This window comes from Panthera leo, chromosome C1 (assembly GCF_018350215.1).
Source record: "Panthera leo isolate Ple1 chromosome C1, P.leo_Ple1_pat1.1, whole genome shotgun sequence".
NCBI lineage: Eukaryota > Metazoa > Chordata > Mammalia > Carnivora > Felidae > Panthera > Panthera leo.
Genome location: NC_056686.1, coordinates 43,252,015 through 43,277,943, shown reverse-complemented (window position 1 = coordinate 43,277,943; position 25,929 = coordinate 43,252,015). Strand labels below are relative to the sequence as shown.

General features: G+C 41.3%; 2 protein-coding genes across 5 annotated transcripts in view; one reads left to right on the top strand and one right to left on the bottom strand.

Moving 5' to 3' along the window:
* DIO1 (iodothyronine deiodinase 1) overlaps positions 1-19,251 on the bottom strand; it is a 41,372-nt gene extending 22,121 nt beyond the window's left edge. The window contains exons 1-3 of one of the 2 annotated variants that reach the window (XM_042951445.1): positions 19,015-19,251; positions 17,648-17,828; positions 14,643-14,765 (exon numbers count right to left, since the gene is read on the bottom strand). The gene's annotated coding sequence lies outside the window, so the exon portion shown is untranslated. The other variant, XM_042951444.1, reaches the window with a different exon arrangement.
* A 181-nt stretch (positions 19,252-19,432) lies between these two features.
* The window catches only part of YIPF1 (Yip1 domain family member 1), a 36,869-nt gene continuing 30,372 nt past the window's right edge, over positions 19,433-25,929 (top strand). For 2 of the 3 annotated variants that reach the window (XM_042951439.1, XM_042951437.1), the window contains exons 1-3: positions 19,433-19,557; positions 20,262-20,341; positions 25,160-25,323. In XM_042951439.1, the coding sequence (XP_042807373.1) occupies positions 20,311-20,341; positions 25,160-25,323 (195 nt within the window). In that variant the 5' untranslated portion in view covers positions 19,433-19,557; positions 20,262-20,310. Of the gene's footprint in view, positions 19,558-19,842; positions 19,915-20,261; positions 20,342-25,159; positions 25,324-25,929 lie in introns of all 3 variants that reach the window. The other variant, XM_042951438.1, reaches the window with a different exon arrangement.

Here is a 25,929-nt window from a genome sequence, read left to right as displayed (position 1 = left end):
TTGTTCCTGATCTTGGTGGGAAAGTATCTAGTTTCTCACCATTATGTATGATGTTAGCTGTAGGTTTTTTGTAGATGTTCTTTATCAAATTGAGAAGTTTCCTCTATTCCCTTTTCTGAGAGTTTTTATCGTTAATGGGTGTTAGATTTTGTCAAATGCTTTTTCTGCATGTATTTTGCTATAATCGTGTGATTTTTCCTTAATCTGCTGATGTAATGGATCACATTAATTCATTTTTGAATGTTGACCAAGTCTTACATATCTGGAATAAATCTCACTTGGTCATGGTGTGTAATTCTTTTTATACATTGTTGGATTCAACTTGCTAATTTTATTGAGGATTTTTGCATCTCTATTCATAAAAAATGTTGGTCTCTAATTTTCTTTTTTTTTAATGTCTTTGCCTGGTTTGGGTATTAGGGTAGTGTTGGTTTCATAGAATGGATTAGGAATTATTCCCTCTGCTTCTAATTTCTGGACAAGACTGTGGAGAATTGTTATAATTTCTTCCTTCAACGTTTGGTAGAATTCACCAGTGAACTAGTGGGTTAATTTGGGTCTGGTGCATTTTCTGTTTTCAAAAGTTATTATTTATTCAATTTCTTTCTTTATTAAAAAAACTTTTTTTAACGTTTATTTATTTTTGAGAGAGAGAGACACAGAGCGCAAGCAGGGGAGGGGCAGAGAGAGAGGGAGACACAGAATCCGAAGCAGGCTCCGGGCTCTGAGCTGTCAGCACAGAACCCCACGCAGGGCTCGAACCCACAGACCGTGAGATCATGACCTGAGCTGAAGTCGGAAGCTTAGCCAAGTGAGCCACCCAGGTGCCTCTTGATTCAATTTCTTTAATAGGTATAGATCTATTCAGATTGTTTATTTCTTCTGGTATGCGTTTTCACATGTTGTGTCTTTCAAAGAATTAATCCATTTTATTTTGGTTATTACATGTGAGCATAGAGCTATTTAGAGTATCCCTTTAATATCCCTGGGATCTCTAGTAATGTGCCCTCTTTCATTTCCAATATTAGAATTTTTTCTTAGTTAGCCTGGCTAGAAGTTTATCAATAAACCTCTGGTTTTTGGCTTCCTTGATTTTCTCTATTGAATTCCTGTTTTCAATTTCATTGATTTCTGTTCTAATTTTCATTATTTATTTTCCTCTGCTTACTTTAGAGTTAATTTTCTCTCTCTCTTTTTCTAGTTTCCTCAAGTAGAAGCTTAGATTGCGGACTTTAAATCTTTCTTCTTTTCTAATTTTCTAGGTATTTTTCTCTTATTGATTTCTACTCTGATTTCAATGTGGCCTGAGAGCATATATAACATAGTTTCTACTCTTTTAAATTTGTTAAGGTATATTTTATAGCCCAAAATGTGGTCTATCTTGGTGAATGTTCCATGTAAGTTTGAGAAAAATGTATATTCCACTGTTGTTGGATGAAGTAGTCTATATATGTCGATTGTATCCACTTGACCAATGCTGCTGTTAAGTCCCACTATGTCCTTACTGATTTTCTGTCTGCTAGATCTGTCCATTTCTGATAGAGGGACATTAAAGTCTCCAACTATAATAGTGGATTCCTCTATTTCTTCTTTCAGTTCTATCAGTTTTTGCCTCATGCATTTTAATGCTTTGTTGTTAGGCACATACACATTAAAGATTGTTATGTTTTCTTAGAGAATTGATCCCTCATCATTATGTAATGCTCCTTCTTGGTAATTTTTCTTGCTCTGAAGTTTGCTCTGAAATTAGTGTAGCCATTCCAGCTTTCTTTTGATTAGTGTTAGCATAGTGTATCTTTCCTCATCCCTTTACTTTTTTAAAAATAGAGTTATGGGGCACCTGGGTGGCTCAGTCAGTTGGGCGGCCGACTTCAGCTCAGATCATGATCTCTCGGTCAGTGAGTTCGAGCCCCGCGTCGGGCTCTGTGCTGACAGCTTAGAGCCCGGAGCCTGTTTCTGATTCTGTGTCTCCCTCTCTCTCTGACCCTCCCCCGTTCATGCTCTGTCTCTCTCTGTCTCAAAAATAAACGTTAAAAAAATAAAAAAAATAGAGTTATTATGTAAACAGTTATTGGAACGATATGATCTATATAATCACTGTTCTTATTACTTTTTTACTTTTGATTTTTTTTGTGGTAAAGTACACAAAACATAAAATTTACCGCCATAAACAGTTTTAAGCATACAATTCAGTGACATTAAGAACATTCACACTATTGTACAACCATCATCATCATCCACCCATATAACTCTTTCCATCTTGCAATTCTGAAACTATATTCATTAAACAATAACTCCCCATTCCCCACATCCCTCAGCCTCAAGCAACCACCATTGGTTTCTTGCCTATGAATCGGACCACTCTCAGTACCTCATATAAATGGAATCATAGAATATTTGTCTTTTTTGTGACCGGCTTATTTCACTTAGCATAATGTTCTCAAGGTTCATCCATGCTGTAGCATATTGAGGAATTTCATTCTTAATTTAAGGCTGATTAATATTCCAATATATGTATTCCACTGTATGGATAATATGTATAATATTCCAATGTATGTATGTAACACATTTTGCTTATCCCATCTACTGATGGTCATTTGGGTTCCTTCCATATTTTAGTTATTATTGTGAATAATTGGCTAGGAACATAGGTTTTTAAGACCCTGATTTCAATTCTTTTGGGTACATACCCAGAAGTGGAAGTGCTGAATCATATGGTAATTCCATTTTTAATTTCTTTAGGAACTGTTTTCCATAAAGGCTTCATCATTTTACATTCCCACCAACAGTGCACAAGGATTTCAATTTCTCCATATCCTTGCCAACACTAGCTATTTTGTGTTGTGTTTTGTTTTGTTTGCTTTCTTTTTGTTTTTATACTATCCATCCCAATGGGTATGAGATGATGTAAACATTAATATTTAAAATTTTAATGGGTATGTATTTCTTTCAATTTGTATTACCTATAAAAAGCACACCAAAACTGGGGCACCTGGGTGGCTCAGTTGGTTGGGCATCTGGCTCTTGGTGTCGGCTCAGATCATGATCTCATGGTTTGTGGGTTTGAGCCCTGCACTGGGCTCTGCGCTTATGGCATGGAACCTGCTTGGGATTCTCTCTCTCTCTCTCTCTCTCTCTCTCTGCACCCCCTACAAAATAGGTAGATAAACTTAAAAAAAACCCTATCATTTCATAGTTATTATCACTTAGGGTAAGACCAAAGTAGATAGTATAGTGGTGAGCTACGTCTTCAGAAAAGGGTTAATGTTAAAAAGTCCTTCTTGTGAGATTGGCGCTTTACTAGTGCTCGCAAACTTGGATTTTAGAAGGGTTCCCACCACTGAAAATAGTGGTTCACTGTGAAGGAACTGTTTATGAAAACAGTGTGAACACCTGCTGAACACCTTATGCCGAACACCTGCTTTCCTTCTGGGACTCTGGAATTTAGGTGTGTGCTAGACAGAGGGTGCCTATGTGACCAGCTCCCAGTAAAATAAAACCTTAGGTACTGAGTCTCTGATGAGCTTCCTTGGGAGACAATATTTCATACATGTTGTCACAACTTTTTCTCTGGACTGGTTTTCTCTGGACTTCGCCCCTTGTGCCTGTTCCCTTTGCTGATTTTGTTTTATATTTTTTTGCTGTGAAAGCATAGCTGTGAGTATGACTATACGCTAAGTTCTCTGCGACCTCCTACAGATCACTGAGACTTGGGGTGGACCTATGATACACCATGTTACACAGGCTGCCCATAAACATTTGAAACCTCCAGCACTTCTGTTATTTTCAGTGATACATTAACCATCACTTCAGAAAGCTGACAACTGTTTGTAATGCAAAGTAGGTATAAACATGTTTCACTGAAATCTAGAAAGGGATTAAATATGGTTTGCCTTTCCTTTCCAATTGCAGATATGTGTTGGGAGTTGGGATTCTTGGTGCTGTAGCACTGAAACCAAACAACAGACTCATTTTATTATTCTAGAAACAAATCCTTATCTTAAATAAAGAGACAATGAGGGGTGCCTGGGTGGCTTAGTCAGTTATGCGTCTGACTTCAGCTCAGAGCATGATTTCATGGTTCATGAATTCGAGCCCCGTCTTGGACTCTGTGCTGACAGTTCAGAGCCTGGAGCCTGCTTCGGATTCTGTGTCTCCCTCTCTCTCTGCCCCTCCCCCTGTTCAGGCTCTGTCTCTCTCTTGCTCTCTCTCTCAAAAATAAATAATAAACATTAAAAAAAAAGACAACGAGCTTAATATATCTGTGTTACTGATTGATCATGTATTGTTCCATTATTCTCACTAAAAAGTTTTTTAGATATGTATTTGTATAAATAGATTATTACTTTTATATTTTATCATTTATTTTCTTAATTTTTAATGACTTTGATTTTCATTGTATTTATTAGTATAGCTACATTCTATTAATGGCAAGAGATCGTGGTTTTCCATTTCATGAAGTTGATATACAGTTTCTCTCTAAAATAAACATATTTAGGGGCGCCTGGGTGGCTCAGTCAGTTGAACATCCAACTTCAGCTCAGGTCATAATCTCATGGTTTGTGGGTTCGAGCCCCATGTCAGGCTCCGTGCCATCACTGGAGCCTGCTTGGGATTCTCTCTCTCCCTCTGCCCCTCCCCTGCTCGCACTATCTCTCTCCATCTCAAAAAGAAACATAACAAACAAACAAAAAAATTAAAAAATATATATATTTAAGTTTAAAGAGTGAGCTCACAAAACCATTAAAAAAAGAAGGAAAACGAGGATGTGGTAAGTGAACATAGGTGATGGTACACGGGATTTCAGTGAATTGTCCTTTACTTTCTGTGCATGCTTGGAATTTTGAATAATAGAAACACTAGTTAAGAATTGCTAGCAGTATGTCAGCCTTTTGCTCACAAAACAACTAGCTTTTCCATGAAAAAACTATTTTATTTTTTTTAATGTTTATTTATTTATTTTGAAAGAAAGAGAGACAGCTTGCAAAAGGGAGAGGACCAGAGAGAGAGAGGGAGACAGAGGATCCAAAACAGGCTCTGTGCTGACAGTGGAGAGCCTGATGCAGGGCTCGAACCCAGGAACCGTGAGATCATGACCTGAGCCAAAGTTGGACGCTTAACCCACCTAGCCACACAGACAACCCCCAAAAAACTATTTTAATGTATTACGTTCACAGGAGATAAAGGAAAACCTCCAAACATCGACATGTAAGTGTACACACGCATAAATAATATCATTGGGTAAAACCAAAATAGGGAACTGGGCAAAATGGTTTGGGCAAATGTAAAAGTTAAAGCAGCCCTGAGGGAAAATGGCAATATCAGTTCTGTGATTGTGCAAGGAAGTCTGGAACATGCTATAGGACAGAGCGGCCGATTCTGAGTTTCCTACATTAGGACAGAGACTCCTGGAAGGATATGAAAGTGGTCCCGTGTCGGCAGTGACTACTGGCTTCTGGAAGAATCAATATTAACTCTTTTCTGAAAAGATATCCCCTGTATCTTGGTGTCAACAATGACTGTGTGCATTTGAAAAAAGAGCCAAATAGAACCATTAGAAAAGAAAAAATATTTAGACCTGAGGATTTCCATAGATTAGGATAAAACTGATATGAGTATGCAAAGATTACCACCACGAGTAGTACAAAGAAACAAACCACCATGAGTGAGAGTCAGCAGAAAAACAACATTGAAATCCTTAAGAATTTCAGGTAGTGGAATTATCAAATACAGCCTATTTAAATAATTATAACTATGTGTTAAAAGTTTAATTCATTCATAGGAGTCAGGGAACCCTGACAACAAAGGCCAGCTTCTACCAGCAAACTATTAAGTATTTGCCTTCCTGGATTATTAAAAAAAAAAAAAAAAAGCATTCACGGGTTATCCAAAATGATTTTTAAAGAACCAAACAGAACTTTTAGAAAATGAATACATAATGGCTGGATTAAAAACTCAGTGGGTGGTTTAAATAGCAGATTAAGAACCCCTGAAGAAAGAATTAGCTAGAATGATGTATAAAGAAATTACTTGGGATGCCATGCAAATCAAAGGATTTGAAAAACATGAAAAAATGTTATTTGAAAACATGAAAGAGAAGTTAAAGCAATTCAGAGTGACATTTACAAAAAGTAATCAGTACGCTGTTTTAGTGAAGCTATGGAACACACACACACACACATACACACACACACACACACACACACACACACAAAAACAAGAACAAGGAGAAGATCTTGAAGTAGGCATGGGGGGGACAAGAAATAAGTAAAAGCAAGCAAGCAAAGAAAAAAAAAGTCAGAGGGAAGAAACAGTCCCCTACAAAGAATTGAGAATCATATTGACAGCAATTTTGAGTCAGCTTTCCTAGAAGCAGAGCCTGAGACAAGATCCTTCGGCACATGATTTACTGACAGGGCTCTCAGGAGAACCTTTAAGGTATAGGAAAACAGGACAGGGCAAGGGAAGAAGCTAAGTAAAATGTGGTTTCAGATGAGGTCTAGTCTTTCCCTGATCCCATGAGGATGCTCTGGATCATGTATGGCACCACTGAGTTATATCAATTTGAGGCAAAGAGGGGTCAACCATTAGTATACTCCTATCACTCAGTTACTGGCTACACGTATCACCTCCCAGACATTTCCAGACAAAGCAGCATCCTTCTGCTGAAGGGTAATTCTCCAGAGAAAAAGGGAGCTCTGAGCCATGAGTAATCACCACAGAAGTTGGGGAATGGATGCAGCAGGTAGTCATGAAGATTTAGGTGGGGCACCAAGTGCAACAGCAGAGTCCTCAGCAGCAACAGTGGAAATCAGAAGGTAGTGGAATAATATCTTCAAAGTATTGAGGGAAAAAATAACTGGCAATCAGGAATTGTGTGCTCAACCCAACTGTCTTTAAAAAAATTTTTTTTTCCATTTATTTATTTTTTGAGAGACATAGAGAGACAGAGCACAAGTTGGAGAGGGGCAGAGAGAGAAGGAGACACAGAATCCGAAGCAGGCTCCAGGCTCGGAGCTGTCAGCACAGAACCCGATGCGGGGCTCAAACTCACAAACTGTGAGATCATGACCTGAGCCGAAGTCAGACGCTTAACTGACTGGACCACCCAGGCGCCCCCCCCAACTGTCTTTTAAGAATGGGGATGAGAGGCGCCTGGGTGGCTCAGTCAATGGAGCGTCTGACTCTTGATTTCAGCTCAGGTCATGATCTCATGGTTTGGGTGGTGAGTTTGAGCCCTGCTTTGGGCTCTATGCCTGCTTGGAATTCTCTCTCTCTGCCCCTCTCTCTCCCTCAAAATAAATAAATAAAAACTTAAAAAAAAAATCTATCAAATATTCCAAAAAAAAAAAAAAAAAAAAGAAAAGAATGGGGATGAAGGAAAGTATTCCTGAATAAACAAAACCTGAGTTTATGATCCTAGACTTCATTAAAATTACTTCTAAAATTTTCAGGAAGAAGGAAAATGCTCTCAGGAGGAATGTCTAAAATGTAAGCAGGCGTAGTGGCAATGAAACTGGTAAACATATAGGTAAATCTAAATAAATATGTTCTGAATAGAAAAATAAGAATAGGAATAAAGGGTTGGGCATCATCCCCCAAAAGTGATTGATTTAGAGGGAAATATTACAGTTCCTAACAGGATGGAGACACCTGGAAACAGCCTAGGAACCAAAGTGGTTGGTCAATCTGTCAAATTAATGTGAACACTGTGGGAGCTTCCCGGGCAACAGAGGGTGAGTAGGTCTCGGTGAAGGCACGGGACAGAGCTGACAACACCTAAGACGATGGTTGTGCACTGGGGACTGGAGAGAGGGTGGACTATCATGTTTCCATGTGTCCATTTGCTGTCCCATACATTCCACTGAGAGACCCTTTCACTCCCTCTTATTAAAAAACCAACTAAACAAAAAAACCAGTAGCCAGCCCATCACTACTGCTGAAACCAGACCAGAGTGGGGCATGGTTAACTGAGATTCAGGCAGACTGGCAAGTCCTAAGTGGTCCCCCTTTTACACTCTCTGTCCATATCTCCAAGGACTGGGTGGTTCTAGATAAAGGTGACAATGAGCAGTGCCAGGACACTGATACAGAGTATGTAACACAGCTGCCCTCTCCACTCTTTGGTAGCTCTCCACACCTTTCTCTCCCAATTCATCACATAGAACACAGGGCACAGGTGTTGTTTTGTTTTGTTTTGTTTTTGTTTTTTTAGGCTCTTCTCTCAGGTATTCATCACCAGGACAAGGGGCTAAAACCCCTAGGAGAGTAAGAGTTCATTCAGAAAGATAAAACACCGTCTTAAAGGAAAAGATTCAATTGAACAACCTACATCAAAGGAGGCAGTGGGGGGAGGGTCACATCAGTTATTGCAGCGTGACCTGGCCTATCCTGATTCACAGAGGGAAACAAATATAGGGAAAAAGACTTTCGTGAAATCCCAACTAAAAACCACTAAAATTAGAGAAATATGTAAGACTTCAGATTGAAAGTAAGATTGAAAAAACCACACCTAGGGGTGCCAGGGTGGCTCAGTCAATTGAGCACCCAACTTCGGCTCAGGTCATGATCTCATGGCTCGTGAGTTTGAGCCCCGTATTGAGTTCTGTACGGACAGCTCAGAGCCTGGAGCCTGCTTCGGATTCTGTGTCTCCCCCCTTCCCCAGCTCGTGCTCTGTCTCTGTCTCTCTCAAAAATAAGCAAACATTAAACAAACCCAAAAACACACCTAGTCATATTATAGTGAAATCTAAGAACATTGGTCACAAAGAGAAATTTCTGTAAGTTTCCAGAGAGAAAAAGTAGATATCACATAATATTGAATGAGAAGAACAAAATCAGATGACTGATACTACCCCAATTCAAGGATTACTATAAAGCTATAATAGTCAAGACAGTGTGCTATTGGCAAAGAATAGACAAGTATCAATGGAACAGAATAGGGAGCCGAGAAACAGAACCACATAAATATAGTCAAGTAATCTGACATAGGAACAAAGACAAGACAAAGGAGAAAAGACAGTCTCTTCAACAATGGTGCTGGAAGAACCAGACATCCACGTGCAATAAAATAAAATAAAATAAAATAAAATAAAATAAAATAAAATAAAATAAAATAAAATAAAATAAAATCTAGGCACTGACTTTACACCTTTCACAGAAATGAACTCAGAGTAGATCACAGACCTAACGTAAAACACTAAACTATAAAGCTTCTATTTTTTTTTTTAATGTTTATTTATTTTTGAGACAGAGAGAGAGACAGAACATGAACGGGGGAGGGGCAGAGAGAGAGGGAGACACAGAGTCGGAAGCAGGCTCCAGGCTCCGAGCCATCAGCCCAGAGCCCGACGCGGGGCTCGAACTCGCGGACCGTGAGATCGTGACCTGAGCCGAAGTCGGACGCTTAACCGACTGAGCCACCCAGGCACCCCAACTATAAAGCTTCTAGAATATAACATAGCATAAAACCTAGATGACTTTGGGTTTGTTGATGATGTTTTAGATACAACACCAAAGATACAATCAATGAAAGAAAGAATAGGCTGGACTTATTAAAATCAAAACCTTCTGCTCTGTGAAAGACACTGTCAGAAGAATCAGAAGACGAGCTACAGACTGGGAGAAACATTTGCAAAAGACACATTTGATAACAAACTGTTACCAAAATATACAAAGAACTCTTAAAACTCAACAGTAAGAAAACAAACGATCCAGTTAAAAAAAGGGGCAAAAACCTTAACAGACACCTCATCAAAGAAGACATACAGATGACAAATAAGCATATAAAAAGATGATCCACATTGTATGTCATTAGGGAACTGCAAGTTAAAACGATAATGAGATACCACCATCTGCCTATCAGAAAGGCCAACATCTGGAACACCCATACCACCAAATACTGGTGAGGGTGCACAGCAAGAGACTCTCATTCTTTGCTGGTTGGAATGTAGAATGGTACAACTACTTTTGAAGTCAGTGTAGCAGTTTCTTAAAAAACTAAACATACCCTTCCCTTACAATCCAGTAATCCCGCTCCTTGATATCTACCCAAAGGAGTTGAAAACCTAAGTCCACACAAAACCCTGCACACAGATATTTATGGCAGTTTTATTCACAACTGCCAAAACTTGGAAGCAACCAAGATTTCCCTCAGTAAGTGAATGGATAAATAAACTGGGATACATCCAGACACTGGAAAATATTATTCAGTGCTAAAAAGGAAGGAGCATGAAAGGACATGGAGGAACCTTAAATGTATAGTATTAAGTGAAAGATGCCAATCTCAGAAGGCTACATATTGTATGATTTGAACCATATGACATTCTGGAAAAGGCAAAACTATGGAGACAGTGAAAATATCAGAGGATTCCAGGGGTTTGGGGTGGGGTGAACAGGAGAAACACAGAGGATTTGGGGGGGCATTGAAAGTACTCTGTATGATACTATAATGGTGGATGCGTGTCATTACACATTTGTCCAAACCCAAAGAATGTACAACATTAAGAGTGAACCCTAATGTAAACCATGGACTTCAGATGATTATGATGTGTCAGTGTAGGTTTATCAACTATAACAAATGAACCATCTGATGGGAGATATTGATAATGGAGAAAGCTGTGCATATGTGGGACAGGGGTACAGGAGAAATACCTTTCTCTCTTCCTTACAATTTTTCTGGGAACCTAAAACTTCTCTAAAAAAATACAATACAATACAATGCAATACAGTACAATATAATACAATAAGATACAATATAATCCCACAACACAACACAATACAATACATGGTCCCACCAAGAAAAATGAGCAGATTATCTACAGAAGGATAAAATGATAAGAACCATTGGAGACAAGTAGAAAAGGGAATAATATTTGTCAAGTGTCGAGGGAAAGTGACTGAATTTCATGTTGTTAAATTAATATTTAAACATGAGGGTAAAATAAATTTGAGATATTATGAGGCACGTATAGCCATTGGAAGGTTTGCCACAGAGACACATCTTGAAAACATTATTACGGGAAACTCTTCAGCAAGAAGAGAAATGAATCCAGGAAAATGCCATGGGCTAAGGAAAATAAGAATGAGTGAGTTTGTTTGTAAAGTTTATCATTTTCTAAATGAGCAAGTGTCAGAATAAACAACAGAGCAAGTACCAGAATGTATATAATAACAATACAGAAACAAAACTCTAGAGAATGTGCTGGGGTATTTTCTTGTTCATTGGATAGTATGCATGACTTTAATAAGCTTCTAGAAAAAAAATGAGTTAGAAGCAACAAAATAAAATGGATCTATCACTTTGAATTAGCAAGGAAAAAAATTAACCTAGATAATGAAAGATAGTAAGGAATATGAAGAGGGCTTGGAAGTATTTAATGTGCAAAAAGATGACTGAAGTGTCTAAATATAGAAAATAATCGCATTTAATGTAAATGACTTAGAAGCACTTCTGGAATGGAAGGAAGGGTAAGGATCTTGGAAAATCCACTCCTTTATAAAGGTGATGAGAACAATGGCGAAAATGGTCAAAATCAACTTTTTTTTTCAGAATTCTTTAAATTAACCAGCGAAAAGCTTGCAATAATCTGAAAAGTGTCTATTCAAGAAAAACAGCTGAATCTTGGTAAGAGCTTTGTGGTGTTTTAACTCACTCTATTCCCATGCCCTTCACACAGCTCCAGTTGAAAAACAACAGCTTTGCAACCATGGTTGCTGTGAAAAACAGCCATCAAGTAGACACTGGAAGTGGAAGAATGCGTTGGGAGCTCTTCAAAAAAAGTCCTATCCTCAGAGAACTTCCATTATTTGACTTGTCTAATGTCTTCCTTGGAAAGCTCCATTCTTGGGTCTTGGTTTTATTTGACCTGAGTCAGAGCTCACTCTATAAAAGCAGGGCATTTGTCATAATATCAGTGGCAATTCTTTAACACTACAATTGTCTGAGGTGGTGTAATAAGTTTGGGGTAATGAGAGGCTGACCAAAAAAATTAAAAAGAAAAAAATTGAGGAATGAGACGTCCATAGGGGGGTTTCGCAAAGCTCCAAAATATTCCTGGAAATCCAGAAGGCCATGTGCATGTGTGGGGCTATAGGCATGCACAAGAAAGACCCAAGAAGGCCCTAATCTCTGTCTCTGGCTGACCTTGAGGCTCTGAACAAGTAGGAAGTGAAGGCTAAGAGCGGTCACCTGTCTGACTCAGCGTTGGAGGCATGAGCCAACATTCACACAGAGCCCCTCAGCAAAGTCTGAGAGACTTATTCCTTCCAGGCAGTTAAGGAAATCTGTGCAATCATTAGCTAACTACTAAAGCAACCAAGCAGAGACTTCAGTAGTCACACACAACAAAGAATACAGATTTTACAGCATTAGTTCAGGAAAGGAACCATGTAACCCAGCAATTCTACTTCTAGGTATACACCCAAGGGAAATTAAAACATGTTCACACAAAACTTGTACATGAATGTTTACAGTAGCATAATCCATGATAGCCAAGAAGTAGAAATGACCTAAATTCTGTTAACTGGAATATGATAAACAAATTGTAGTCTATCTACACAATGGGATATTATTAAGCAATAAAAGGAAAGACATATTGATTGATACATGCTACAATATGGCCAAACCTTGAAAACATTATGCTAGGTGAAAGAAGCCAGTCTTTAAAAACTATATATTGGGATGAGCACTGGGTGTTGTATGGAAACCAATTTGACAATAAACTTCATATATTGAAAAATAAATAAATAAATAAATAAAAACAAAACAAAACCAAAAAAACCTATATATTGAAAAAGTTTTAAAAACCTATATATTGTACTTTTCCACTTAAATGAAATGCCCAGAATAGACCACTGTATAAAGACAGAGTAGATTAGTGGTTCCCAGGGACTATGAGAGTGGTGATGGAGATTGGGAATGACTGCTATGGGTACAAGGTTTCTTCTGGGGTGATGAAAGTATTCTAAAATTATATAATTAGGCTGGATACACAGCTCTGTGGGTGTACTAATAACCACTGACTTGTACATCATTAAATTAGAAATTTGGTAACAAAATGTTAGCTAAAAAATCCCTTATACCCTGAAACTATAAGGCATGCTGTCAGATAAGCCTTGGATTGAAGAAGAAGTCATTTGGGAAATTATAAAATATTTAGAAGTGAATAACAATGAAAGCATAATGTGTGTCACAGCTAAAACAATACCAAGAATACTTTCTTTTAATAAAACAAAAAAGAATGAAAAAATGAACTGAAGATTCAAATGCATGATGGGAAAAAGGACAATAGAGTAAGCCCCCTCACAAGGAAATCATAAAGATAAGGAAAGAAAAGAATAAATTGGTGGGGTTGGGTGGATGGGTGGCAATGGAGAGCTAGAAGGAAAAAACAAATGACTCAAAAAATTTTCCTTGAAATGATTACTGAGATAAATAAATCTCTAACAAAATCTGATAAAGAATGAAAATCTCAAATAAACACTAGTAAGAATGGACACAACAGAGGGGCGCCTGGGTGGCTCAGTCAGTTGGGCGTCCAACTCTTGATTTTGCCTTAGGTCGTGATCTCATAGTTGTGAGATCGAGCCCTGGTGTGGGACTCCACGCTGGCAGTGCAGAGCCTGCTTGGGATATTCTTTCTCTTTCTCGCACAATCCCTCTCTCCCTCAAAATAAATGAATAAATAAACATTTTTTTAAAAAGAACAGACACAACAGAGATTTTAAAAATAAAATGAGATTTGAACAACGTGTCAGTATATTAAAAACCTTAGATGACATGTACCTTTCTGACAAATATCAAGATACTGAAATTGGTAAAAAGGAACAGAAATTTGAAAAGGTCAATGTCCATTTAAAATTGAAACTCTAACCCCTAACATCTTTCCCACCAAAATAATCCTAGGCTCACATCACTTTACAAAAGAGTTTAGCCAAACTTTCAAGGGATTGATAATACTTGCCTTGCACAAGATTTCCAGGAAATAGCAAAAGAGAGAATGCCTCTCAGTTCATTTTATGAAGCTATATAACCTTAATTTGAAAGCTGGATAAAGACTGTACAAGAAAAGTATAGGTCCATTTCACTTATGGACATAGATCTAAAAATTCCTGGAGGGGCGCCTGGGTGGCTCAGTCGGTTAAGCGCCCGACTTAGGCTCAGGTCGTGATCTTGCAGTCTGTGAGTTCGAGCCCCGTGTCGGGCTCTGTGCTGACAGCTCAGAGCCTGGAGCCTGTTTCAGATTCTGTGTCTCCCTCTCTCTGACCCTCCCCTGTTCATGCTCTGTCTCTCTCTGTCTCAAAAATAAATAAACATTAAAAAAAATAAATAAATAAATAAAATAAAAATTCCTGGAATTCTCAGCAACATTAGCTAATGAAATGCAACAGAATCCAAGCAGTTTGCCATTTGTGTTCAACGGTTCCCAAGACCACCCTCTGGTTCAATTACAGTTAAAAGGATACAGTTGAAAAGATACTACAGTGAAAGGATACAGATTAAAATCAGCACAGAAAAGGGACACAGGGCAGGATGTAGGAGAGACCAAGAGAAAGCCCCCAACTGTCCTCACTCAGTGAGGTTTACAGACATCGCTTAATTCTCCCAGTAGAAATGGGTGGCAAAATGGAGAAACACTCACCCAGCATTGATGTCCAAGGCTTTTGATGGTTGATCATACTGGCATGACTGACACTTGCTTGTGGCTGACCTTCAGTCTCCAACATCTCCAGAGGTCAAACTGATACTATACGGCCCAAGGTATCTACCAGAATCACATTGTTAGTATAAATTATCTGGTGTGGCCCAAAGCCTCAGGTAAATAAGGACTCTCTTAATGGCAGGATAGTCCAAGGGCTTAGAAGGGATCTTCCAGTAGCCAGGCAATAGACAAACTTTCATTTGAAATGTGCAGGATTTAGACAACTCAGACCTGCTGAGTTAATCTTTTACTGCATAGCATCTTAAGGGACTAAAGTAGAAAGATCATGTGATTCCTCATTAAACGTAGAAAAGACATCTGATACAGTTCAGCATCTACTTAAAAAAATTTTTTTAAAAAGATTAATTTGATATCTGCAAAGCCAAGATACTAACCTTCTGTCAATTTTTGTTCAAAGGCGAGTGGGGGGTATATAAATAAGACAGCATAGCTGCAGGTAGTTGCCAGCTATGGTGGGAATCATGGTGGTGGCCCTACACAGCTGAGGTTTGGAAAACTCGTGGCTCCCTGTGGGCTTTGCAGAGAGATCTGGGTCTGAGCCTAAAGTTCAACCACTGGTTGTCTCAGGAAAAAAGAAAAAAAAAAGTATGCATACATCTGTAAGTTTGTCATCAATTTTACAGATATAAAGGATGTGCAGTAAAAAATTTACAAATGACAATAAAATATAAAATATTCCTTATTGCAAATTCCATCTAGCCAATTAGTTTTCATAGGATGCTTTCATTGCTTTTTGGCAAATACTTTTCTTCAGTCCACCTATGTTTGCAATTGAGAAATAGGATAGTTTGGACATGAGTGTTAATAATACTTTTCTTTAGGTTAAGGAGGAAGGTAAAAGTGAAACAATAAACACATATGTCAAAATCTGACTTGTTTGCTCATGATGTTGTTTTTGAATACTCAAAGAATACTGCCTCAATTTTTTGTGTTATTCACATTACTACTACAGATACAACATGTATTTTTATATTTAACCTGCACTTTAACGTTTTCTCCATCACTTTCTTAAATCTAGACCAGGGGCTGGTAAATTGTGGTAAATTATGGCCAAATCTGGCCCTCTGCCTATTTTTATAAATAATGCTTTTTGGAATACAGCCTGCCATTCATTTATACTTTTGCCTATGTCTACTTTTGTGCTACAACAGCAGATTTGACTAGTTGCAACAGACTCTGCTGAAATACATTTACTATTCTGGACTTTCTAGAAAAAGATTGCCAGCCCTGGTCTAGACAATTAACATCACAGTAAATCAATCCCAGACATGTAGCTTTTGCCTATTTCTGTGATGTAATTAATTTCACCACTGCTCATTTTAAGCTACCAATGTGACATCACTAAAGAGATTGGGAAGAGATTATCAGAAGCACACTGTATGTATAAGATAGATACAGCTTCAGGAGAATAGATAATGGTAAAATGTAGAGAAATACTTAGAAAGCAGTGTTTTGAACATTATTACCTCTGTTGTTAAAATAATTTATTGTTCATATAATTTCTTTAATTGTAAGCTTATATAATTTAACTTTAATAATGGCTGGATTTAATAACTGGCTCCTGAGAATAACAGGATTGCTGAGAATTTAGCAACCAGCTCTCATGAACTGGTCCGAGAATGCTCCAGCACACCACTGGCCCGATCTGCACCCAGCTGTATGACCAAAGCCGAATCACTTAACCTCTCTATCAGACAGGGCATGCAATAGAATGCAGGCCAAGCCATGCTTCTCCACTTTGTCTCCCACGTACTGCTAACTACCGAGTATCTGGGACTAGCCCACTCAGTTTACAAAGTCTTTGAAATCTGTTATTTTGTCTTTTAAAATGTTTGCAGTTGGTTTACAAATTTTTATGATCAAATTTTGGTAGGGGGAGGGGGACATTTATATGAGTCTTGTGTCCTGTTTGTTGCAGGATGGCTCTGGCCTACGCTGAGCAAGGGCCAGCGGCCTATTTCAGGTCTCCCTTGCCCACACGGTGGCTTCAAACAATCTTAGCCCTTAACACCGGGCGCATTAAAAAAGGACAAGAGGGCTGTGTGTTAGGAAATCCAAAAGAAAAAGATTAAAGCAGTCCTAGGGTCAGGGTGAGATGCTCCCACAGTGCCAGCAGCCCTCTCCTTGTGATGGGTGTTGCTCACGGGGGTGGTGGAGATGCTTTCTGGAACATGGCTCACCTATGTGGTCACCAGCAAAAAGCCAGGGGACTAAGTCAGGATCACATGCAGCATCTAACCAGAGTGTCCCCTTTACCCCCCTTATCCCTGTCCATCAGAGCAAGATGCTCCTCAGCTTTCCTTCCCCCTTCATGCTTCCCTCATTCTATCTGGGGTGGGAGGGTGGGATGGGTTCCATCTCTCACTGGTTCATTCCCCTTCAGAGCAGTAGAGGTGGAATTAGCATCAGCGGCTGAGCTCATCTACTTTATCATACTTGGGCAGACAACTTAAGGACATCTGAACATCTGAGCTTGGTTTTTTACCCTTGACACCAATAGTCCACATTTTGGACTAGATAATTCTTTGTTATGAAGGGCTATCCTGTGCCCTGTAGGATGTTTAGAAGTATGAGGGCCAGGAGCACTCCAGTAGCACCCCACAAGTTATGACAGTCAAAAATGAGATTTTTGGCAACTTTAGACGTTGCCAAATACCCCCTCGGAGCAAAATATCCTACAGCTGAGAATCACTGTTTTAGTTAAACCAGTAATCTTTGATTCTTATCTCAGTTTGAGCCAAAACTTTTATATCATTATAACTAATAAACCGATATAACCTTTATTTCTGTTTCTGAGAGAAGAAATATATAGCCTAGCTGTTATCACCTCCCCCCAACACACACATTGACCACCAGCGATGGGACTGTTGCCATCTGACTGCTGAGCAGTCCAGTTCTAAAATTCCAACCTGAGGGCTGCTTACCGGGGTCGCTCGTGGTACCAGTGTGCCTTAGTGTAGGTTCCTCATATGAGTACTTCATTGGCAAGTGTGAGTTCAAGAACCGGGAGTGACGGACAGGGGTTATAAAGCAGAAAAGGAAGGAGCGCCGTTGCAAGGATGCATTATCAAATTGGCCACTTCCTGAGGCACTTGCTGCTCGATCCTACAAGAGAGTTAGAAAGCTATATGAAATATCTGAAGAGTCTTTCTGAGGAGAAAAAGAGAGAAGCATCAGTTGCTGACCCCATTGGTCAAAAACGTGTCCATGAGGCATCAACCACTCCCCATCCCGGCCCTTCTGGGCTGTTCCTGTCCTGGTGCTGACCAGTTCCAACAGCCCCAGGACCCCATGGGATCAGGACACAAGCCATGAGGCAGGTGAGAACGCTGAGGCGTGGGCCTGAGGTGAAGCCCACTTAGGTTCCACCTGCTGGAGTGGAGTAAGATGCATGGTGGTGAAATAAGCAGCAGATGAGGCCAGGAGGATGTGAAATGGGGCATGAGGTGTTTAATATACTTGCCCACCTGAATTTGTGCATTGCAATTCATTCCTGATACCCTTCTCATATTCTAAGCCTCAGCTTTTTCTTTATAAAATGAGGATAATCACCTCAAGCTTGCAGGATTGTTTTGAGAATTAGAGATCCTGCTTGTATAAAGCCTGATCAGGATGTCAGCTCAACAAATACACTAAGTGTAAGTGTGAGTGAGTGTGTGAGTGTGTGAGTGTGTGTGTGTGTGTGTGTGTGTGTGTGTGTGTGTGAGTCAGATGTAAAGTCTTTCCAATTGACCACAGGGGTCCAGTGTGGTGAGGCCGAAGTCACCCTTTGTGTGAGCCGCGAATTATGCTTATGCCGCTCAGACAGCCAGAACTTGCTCACTCTACAGTTAACCTTTAGTGAGCAACTACTGCGTGCCTGGCCCTGGCGACCCAGGCACCAGAAAATTCCTGATCATTGCGCTCTAATTGCTCACAGGCTGGTAAAGATGGGCAGAAAACAGCAATCGCAGTGGTAGAAGCGAGCCCTGGAGACCAGGGGAGGTCAAGAAGTCCTTGCGCGGTGGTGGAGCAAGGCAGGCTTTTTCTGCAAGGAGAAAATGTACCAAAACCTGGAAGGCTATATAGGCGTTAACCAGGCCAAGACGGAAGGCAGGCGAAACGATTCTCACCAGGTTCGCTGGTGCACCCCCGCCATCGTTTACTGGGACCCTGTCGAGTGCCGGGTGGCGGTCAGTGCAGTGGAGGACAGAAGGGTGCGTGAGAAAGGCCTACTGCTCCCCCCGCCCCCCGCCCCTACCCGGGGCAGAGGGAGGCGGTGCGGGAGTGAAGGAACAAATACCACACTCACGGGGGACGGCGGCCACTAGAACAGACGTCATCCTGCGCTCGCTCACTCGTTCACAACTCAGAAAGGATTGGACTCATCCACTCCCTTACCGCTTCATTAAATTTTTAGCCAAAAAAGAATGCGAGAGGTTGATGACTTTTGGTCTCTCGACAACCGTTCTTCCTTATGTTATTTTATATTTCAATAAGAATAGAGGTATAAACAAACAATAAAAAGTCCCCACAAGCTAGAGAATTCTTTGTGCCTCCCCTTCTCCTCCCCCCACTCCACGCCCACCACCGCTCCGGACTGCGCCTGTCTCTTTAAGAACCCGAGCCTCCGCCTCCCAGGGGCGGGGCTAGGAGCCGGCTCTGGAGGCCGCGGCTGCCCAGTCTCAGAAGCAACGCTTCGGTCTCTTTAAGGAGGCGGGGCTCTGCCCGGAGGAGGTGGAGAAGTTCCGCCCCCCGGATCTCCGGCTTCCGGCAACTCGGCTGGACCTGAACCTGCCTGGTACTACTGAGGTTGGAGTCTCCCCCCGACCAGCTGGACGCCGAGCCCCTCGAGGTGAGGCGGCCGGGACTGCGGGGAGAGCCCGGGACGCGAGAGGCCCGCTGTCTCCTGCCCGCCGGGCCGCTTCGGCCCAGATCCTCCCCCTACAACCCTGCCTTTGCTTTTTGGGCAGCCCTTGCCCAGGCCTGCCGGGGCTTAGGGTATCCCAAGCTGCAGGGTCGCCGTCACTCCAACGCCTACTAATTGCTCGGCTGTGCACTAAGCGCCTTACACTCACTGTCTCATTTAATGGCCCCCCAGCACCGTGCGAGTAGGTACCATTATGAACCCATTTTACAGATGAGAAAACTGAGGCCCCGAGGAGCCTGCAGTCATACAGCGAGGACAAGCAGAATCGGGAATCAAACCCAGGTCTGTTTGACCCCAGAGCCTGTGCCCTTAACCACTGGCTAGGCTGAACTGTCTTTGCTCTTGACTGCCCTCATAGCCACCTCTCAAACTCCAGCCTCCTGTTCCTCACCCTTACATTTCCAGGCTCTTAAACTCCCACAGAGTGAGTGAGATTGGATGGAACCTTTGGACTCCCTATGGTTAGTTTCTTTATATCTGTTGCTAAGTGGTTATCTTTATACAGACCTGTCTCACCCTACCAAAGAAGGAGGCAAGGAAAATAGTACCATTTCTAATGCTGAAACAAGATTTGTTTGCGTATATTTTATTCTGGTATCTTATGAAGTTTATTTATTTTTCCTTTTTAGACCCCTGCAAAATTTCTTCTTAATAATTGGGAGAAGACCCGCTGGCTGGATGGCAGCTGTAGGTGATTTGCAGTTTGAAGGTACATCCGTTGGGGGCCCACCTTTTATGATCAGTGTTTCCACAGTCACAGCAATGGGTTCTCATTAATATACTGGCATATATATTTATGAAGATTATTTCAAGCATCTTGGTACAAGTATGTTGGGCACATCCAGGTTTTTCTGTTTGTCCACATCAGTTGTTCTTTTTTGCTGAATAGCCCTTCAGATTGGTAACGTCATTTTTTTAAAGATGTTTTTTAAGTTTATTTATTTATTTTTGAGAGAGAGAAAGAGAGAGAGAGAGAGAGAGAGAACACAAGCAGGGGAGGGGCAGAGAGAGAGAGGGAGACACAGAATCTGAAGCAGGCTCCAGGCTCTGAGTTGTCAGCACAGCCCAGTGTGGGGCTTGAACCCACTAACCATGAGATCATGACCTAAGCCGAAGTCCAACACTTAACTGACTGAGCCACCCCAGGTGTCCCCAGATTGGTAACATCATTAATTTAATACTGTGATTACAAAATAGCTATAGAGTTACTGCCTTAGTTCAACAAATATTTACTGAACATCTACTTTGTGCTTAGAACTTACTAGATGCAGGAGATAAAAAGATAAAGGAGGAGTTTTTTCCTCTGCTGGAGTAGATAAAAGTGTAAAAAGCTAATTATGATGAAATGTGATCAGGTCATTCCTTCACTGGATCAATAAGTATCTCATGAATGTGACTATGAGCCAGGCAGTTGTTCCAGTTATCAGGGACAGAGGAGTGACAGTTCACTCCCTAATGTAGCTTTCAGTCTGATGAGGGAGACATTAATTTGATAAATGATCACTTACATATATATCCACAGACTATGAAAATGTTGGAGGAACAGTTTATCACTCACAGCCTAGAACCTAACCTAGACTAGGGACTGACGAATGCTTATTTGTCTTAAAAACACTTGCACAGCACTTACTATACGTCAGGCCCTAGTTTACATGCTTTCCAAATATTAGCTCGTCTAATCTTCATGTTAACTTTATGAAATATTTATTCTCCCTGTTTTACCAGTGAGGAAACCGAGGCAGAGAAAAATGAAGTAATTTGCCAAAGGCCACATAACAAGTGGTAAAGCAGGGTTTGAACCCAGGCAGCCTGGCTTCACAGCCAGTGCTATCTCACTGCTATCTGAGGAAGAGAGGAGATGTTTAAAGAGAAACCACCTCCTCAGCAAATACTGTCAACTCCATCTTCAACGTACATTCAGCATCTGACCACCTCTCCTCACTACTACCTCTCCCTCACCATGCTCAAGGTCACCATCACCTCTCATATGAATTATAGCCCTTACCTTCCTTCTAGTCTTCCTGCTTCCTCTGTTGCCCCCTTACAGTCTGTATTTTGCAACGAGTGGTCCTTTAAAACTAAGTCAGATCATGTCATTCTTTCAGAACCTTCCGATGGCTCCCATCTCACTAGGTATGAAAGCCAGAGCCTTTTCTGTGTTTGGAGGCCGTACATGATCCTGCCTTCCACTCCCTCTGATCTCTCCTGCTACTCTTGTGCTTTCTCTCTCTGCCCTACCCACATGGGCCTGTCACTGTCCCTCCTAGACACCAAGTACACTCACAGCTTAGGGCTTTTGTGCTATCTATTTGGGAATTTTTTCTCCAGATAGCCACATAGCTTGCTCCCTCACTCTGTTCAAATCTCACTTCGTTCTAGAGGCCCTCTTTGGCCATCCTTTCTGAGTACAGTGTAGGAAAGTACAATGTCAAGAACAGCATATGCAAAGTACCCAAGGGGGGAGGAAGTTTGTTTGACTTTTTTCCCAGGTAATTGAAGGAGGGCTAATGTGCAGAGCACAGATGGTTCGGGGTTGGGGAGGGAGATGAACACAAGGTGAGGTTAGAGAGGAGGCAGGTGCCAAATCACAGAGGACTTTGTAGACCTTGTTAAGGACTTTGCTCTTTAGAACAGAATGTAGGATGCCGTGGGGGTCATGGAAGGCTTTCCTGCGGAAGATGGGAGTTCAGGTGAGAAAATTGAGATTGGGGCTCGTCAGGTGGAAGACCTTGTGTCAGGAAAGGATCAGAGGCCACACATAGCATAGGATATGCCAGCATGTAAAAGTAGAGAAGATGATGGTGGAAATGAAGAACATGCCAGTCTTGTCCTCAGGGAGCTGTGATGGACACCGGTAACTCATATGGAGCAGAATGTGTGGTCAAGTGATCCTGTGAGAGGTACACCCATGCTGCGTTCCAATCAAACCATGCTACCTGCCGTTTCTCAGATAGGGGACACATCTTCCATCTTCTGGTTTTTGCCCATCCCATGCCCTTTGTGCGCGATGCCATCCCCACCACATCTGACCATCCTTCTCATGTGGCATCTTCAAGAAGCCTTTCCTAAGCCTGTCAAATAGACAAGTTATCATCCTCCTTTGAACATCTTTGGCCTTTGTACTTCTTTTTTTTTTTTTAATGCTTATTTATTTTTTAGAGAGAGTAAGACAGAGCGTGAGCAGGGGAAGGGCAGAGAGAGAGGGAGACACAGAATCTGAAGCAGGCTCCAGGCTCCAAGCTGTCAGCACAGGGCCTGACGGGGCTTGAACTCACGAACCACGAGATGATGACCTGAGCCGAAGTCAGACATTCAACTGACTGAGCCATCCAGGTGCCCCTGGCCATTGTACTTCTAAAGTGATCCCCTGTTCCTCCTTCTGGTATGCCCTTCTGCCTGCTGAACTATTGCTTTTTAAATACGAGACTTGGGCCACCTGGGTGGCTCATTCGGTTAAGTGTCTGACTTCAGCTCAGGTCATGATCTCGCGGTCTGTGAGTTCGAGCCCCCCGTCAAGCTCTGTGCTGACAGCTTGGATTCTGGAGCCTGCTTCGGATTCTGTGTCCCCCTCTCTGCCCCTCCCCCACTCACACTCTGTCTCTCTCTCAAAAAATGAATAAACATTAAAAAAAATTTTTAAATATGAGAAAAGTGTATCTTCCTCTGTCTGATTCCCTCAGTTGTGATCATCTTTTTAAATATATATATTAAATATATATATATATTAACGTTTATTCATTTTTGAGAGACAGAGCGCAAGAAGGGGTGGGGCAGAGAGAGAAGGAGGCACAGAATCCAAAGCAGACTCCAGGCTCTGAGCTGTCAGCACAGAGCCCTACACGGGGCTCAAACTCATGAACAGTGAGATCATGACCTGAGCTGAAGTTAGACACTTAACTGACTGAACCCCCCGGGCTCCCCGTGATCATCTTTTTAAATGTTAATGTCCTGTTCCATCAATAAATGATAGCTATGACAATATTTATTATTATATCATATCATCCTCAAAATCTCTCCGTAAGATAGGTGTTACCTATGTTTTATTTATTTTTATTTTTAAAATGTATTTATTTTTGAAAGAGAGAGAGAGCGCAAGTGAGGGAGGGACATCAAGAGAGGGAGAGAGAGAGAATTGCAAGCAGGCTCCACACTGCCTGCCCAGAGCCTGATATGGGGCTTGAGCTCACGAACGGTGAGATCATGACGTGAGCCAAAATCAAGAGTCGGATACTTAACCGACTGAGCCACCCAGGTGCCCCAATTACCTACATTTTAGAAACAGAGACTCAGAGATACAGTGTTATTTGCCCAAGGTCATAGAGCATTAGTCTTAACTAACCCTTTGACCTGGTAATTGCACTGATAGGTGTTCAGAGATAATAACTCAAAAGCTTTTTCTTTGCAGACACTCCTTACAAGTGTTATTTTTATAATGAAAAGTTGGAAACACCATAAACATCCAACTTACAGTCTCTCTCTCCTACTGCCTCCACCTCCCAGCTGATGGAATATTACGTAGTTATGAAAATGGTTATTATAAAGACTGATATAAAATGAAAAAATCATTTTTCTATAATCTCCAGTTGACAGAGCAGGATACAAAATTGTATAGTATCACATCAGTACTTGGCACATTGTAGGCATGCAGTAAATATATGTTCAGTGAATGAATGATCATCACTGGCATGAATCTTAGAGAGTTACTATATGGAGAAAAGGAAACATATCAAAAATTAGTAGTGTTTGCCTTGATGTGGTAGGACTAAGAGTGATTTTTTTTTTAATTTTTTTTTTTTAACGTTTATTTATTTTTGAGACAGAGACAGAGCATGAACGGGGGAGGGTCAGAGAGAGAGGGAGACACAGAATCTGAAACAGGCTCCAGGCTCCGAGCCGTCAGCACAGAGCCCGACGTGGGGCTTGAACTCACGAACTGCGAGATCACGACCTGAGCCGAAGTCGGACGCTTAACCGACTGAGCCACCCAGGCGCCCCAGAGTGATTTTTATTCTATGCTTTCTACTTTCATTTTTGACCCTATATTCCCTATAGTGATTACGTTGGACTTCTTGGAAAAAATAACTTCCATTAAAATTTTTTGAACTTGAATCAAAGAAGACAAGTATAGATTGGGTACTTGCTGTGGGCCAGCCACTCTGCTAAGGAGTTTACTTAGGTTACATTCCTGACTTTCCCCCAATTCTCTAAAGTAGATGTTATTCTCGCCATTGTGTAGATGAGAATACTGAGGCATACAGAGGTTGAGTTACTTACTCAGGCTCTTATAGTTAGTAAGTAGGTGAGCCAGGACTAAAATCCAGGTCTGATTCCAAATTCTATTGTCTTTGTAACCCCTTTTCTAAGTCAGCCTCATGTCTAGATGAGGTTTTTTTAGAGCCTTTTGCCATTTATATCAAATACGGTCTATAGCAAAGCTGGGGTTGAAACAGCTTGTCTTTAGATTAAAAGTATGGCATTTCCAATGTGTGTGAGGTCTTTGATGCCCTTGTGCCCTAATTGCTTTCAGAATTTGGTAACGCGGCCGCTACTGCAGCAGAAAACCCAGGTGCCACTACGATAAGTATCGAGGGTCCTGGTGAAAGCCCGACGCATCAAGCAGGACTCCCAAGAGGCTCCGGGGGAGAAGAGGATGATGAGTTGCTGGGAAACGATGACTCTGACAAAACTGAGGTTCGAACTTGTCTTTGATTTGTCCTTTTAATTTTTTTAAAAGCTTCTTCATGCATTTATTCACTGTCTCCCATGTGCCACGTAGAGTGCCAGGCAGTGGCAGCCCAAAGGTGGATCACACATGGCCTCTGCCTCGGGGGGAGACAGACAGGCACGCAGGCCATTGTTACCCACAGGGAGCGTGCTGGTGGAGGGGACACCGGGGTTGTGGGGGCAGAGCGGGGGCTTTGTGCAGGTAGTAACACTTGAACTGAGTCCTGGCACAAGGGTAGGAGGTGGCCAAGGGAAGAAGGCAGGGAAGGGTGATCTAGGCAAAGGGAAACGTTTCAGCAAAGCCAAAGCAGCACGAAAGAACGTGGCACACACAGCATGTTTCCCATCTTCACGTACATTAGAGCAAAATACAGGTGAAGACAGGAGGTGAGGCTACACGGCTCGGCAAGGACTCAACCAAATGAGTAGGAATTGTGCTCTGAAAGCTATCAGGAGCTACTGAAAGATTTTAGATGATATTTAGCCAGAGAGTTTAAAGATAAAGGTATGGTGGCCCTGTGGGGTAGAAACTGAAAGGAGCGGAGGCCAGTGGGAGACCATGGCAGCGGTCTA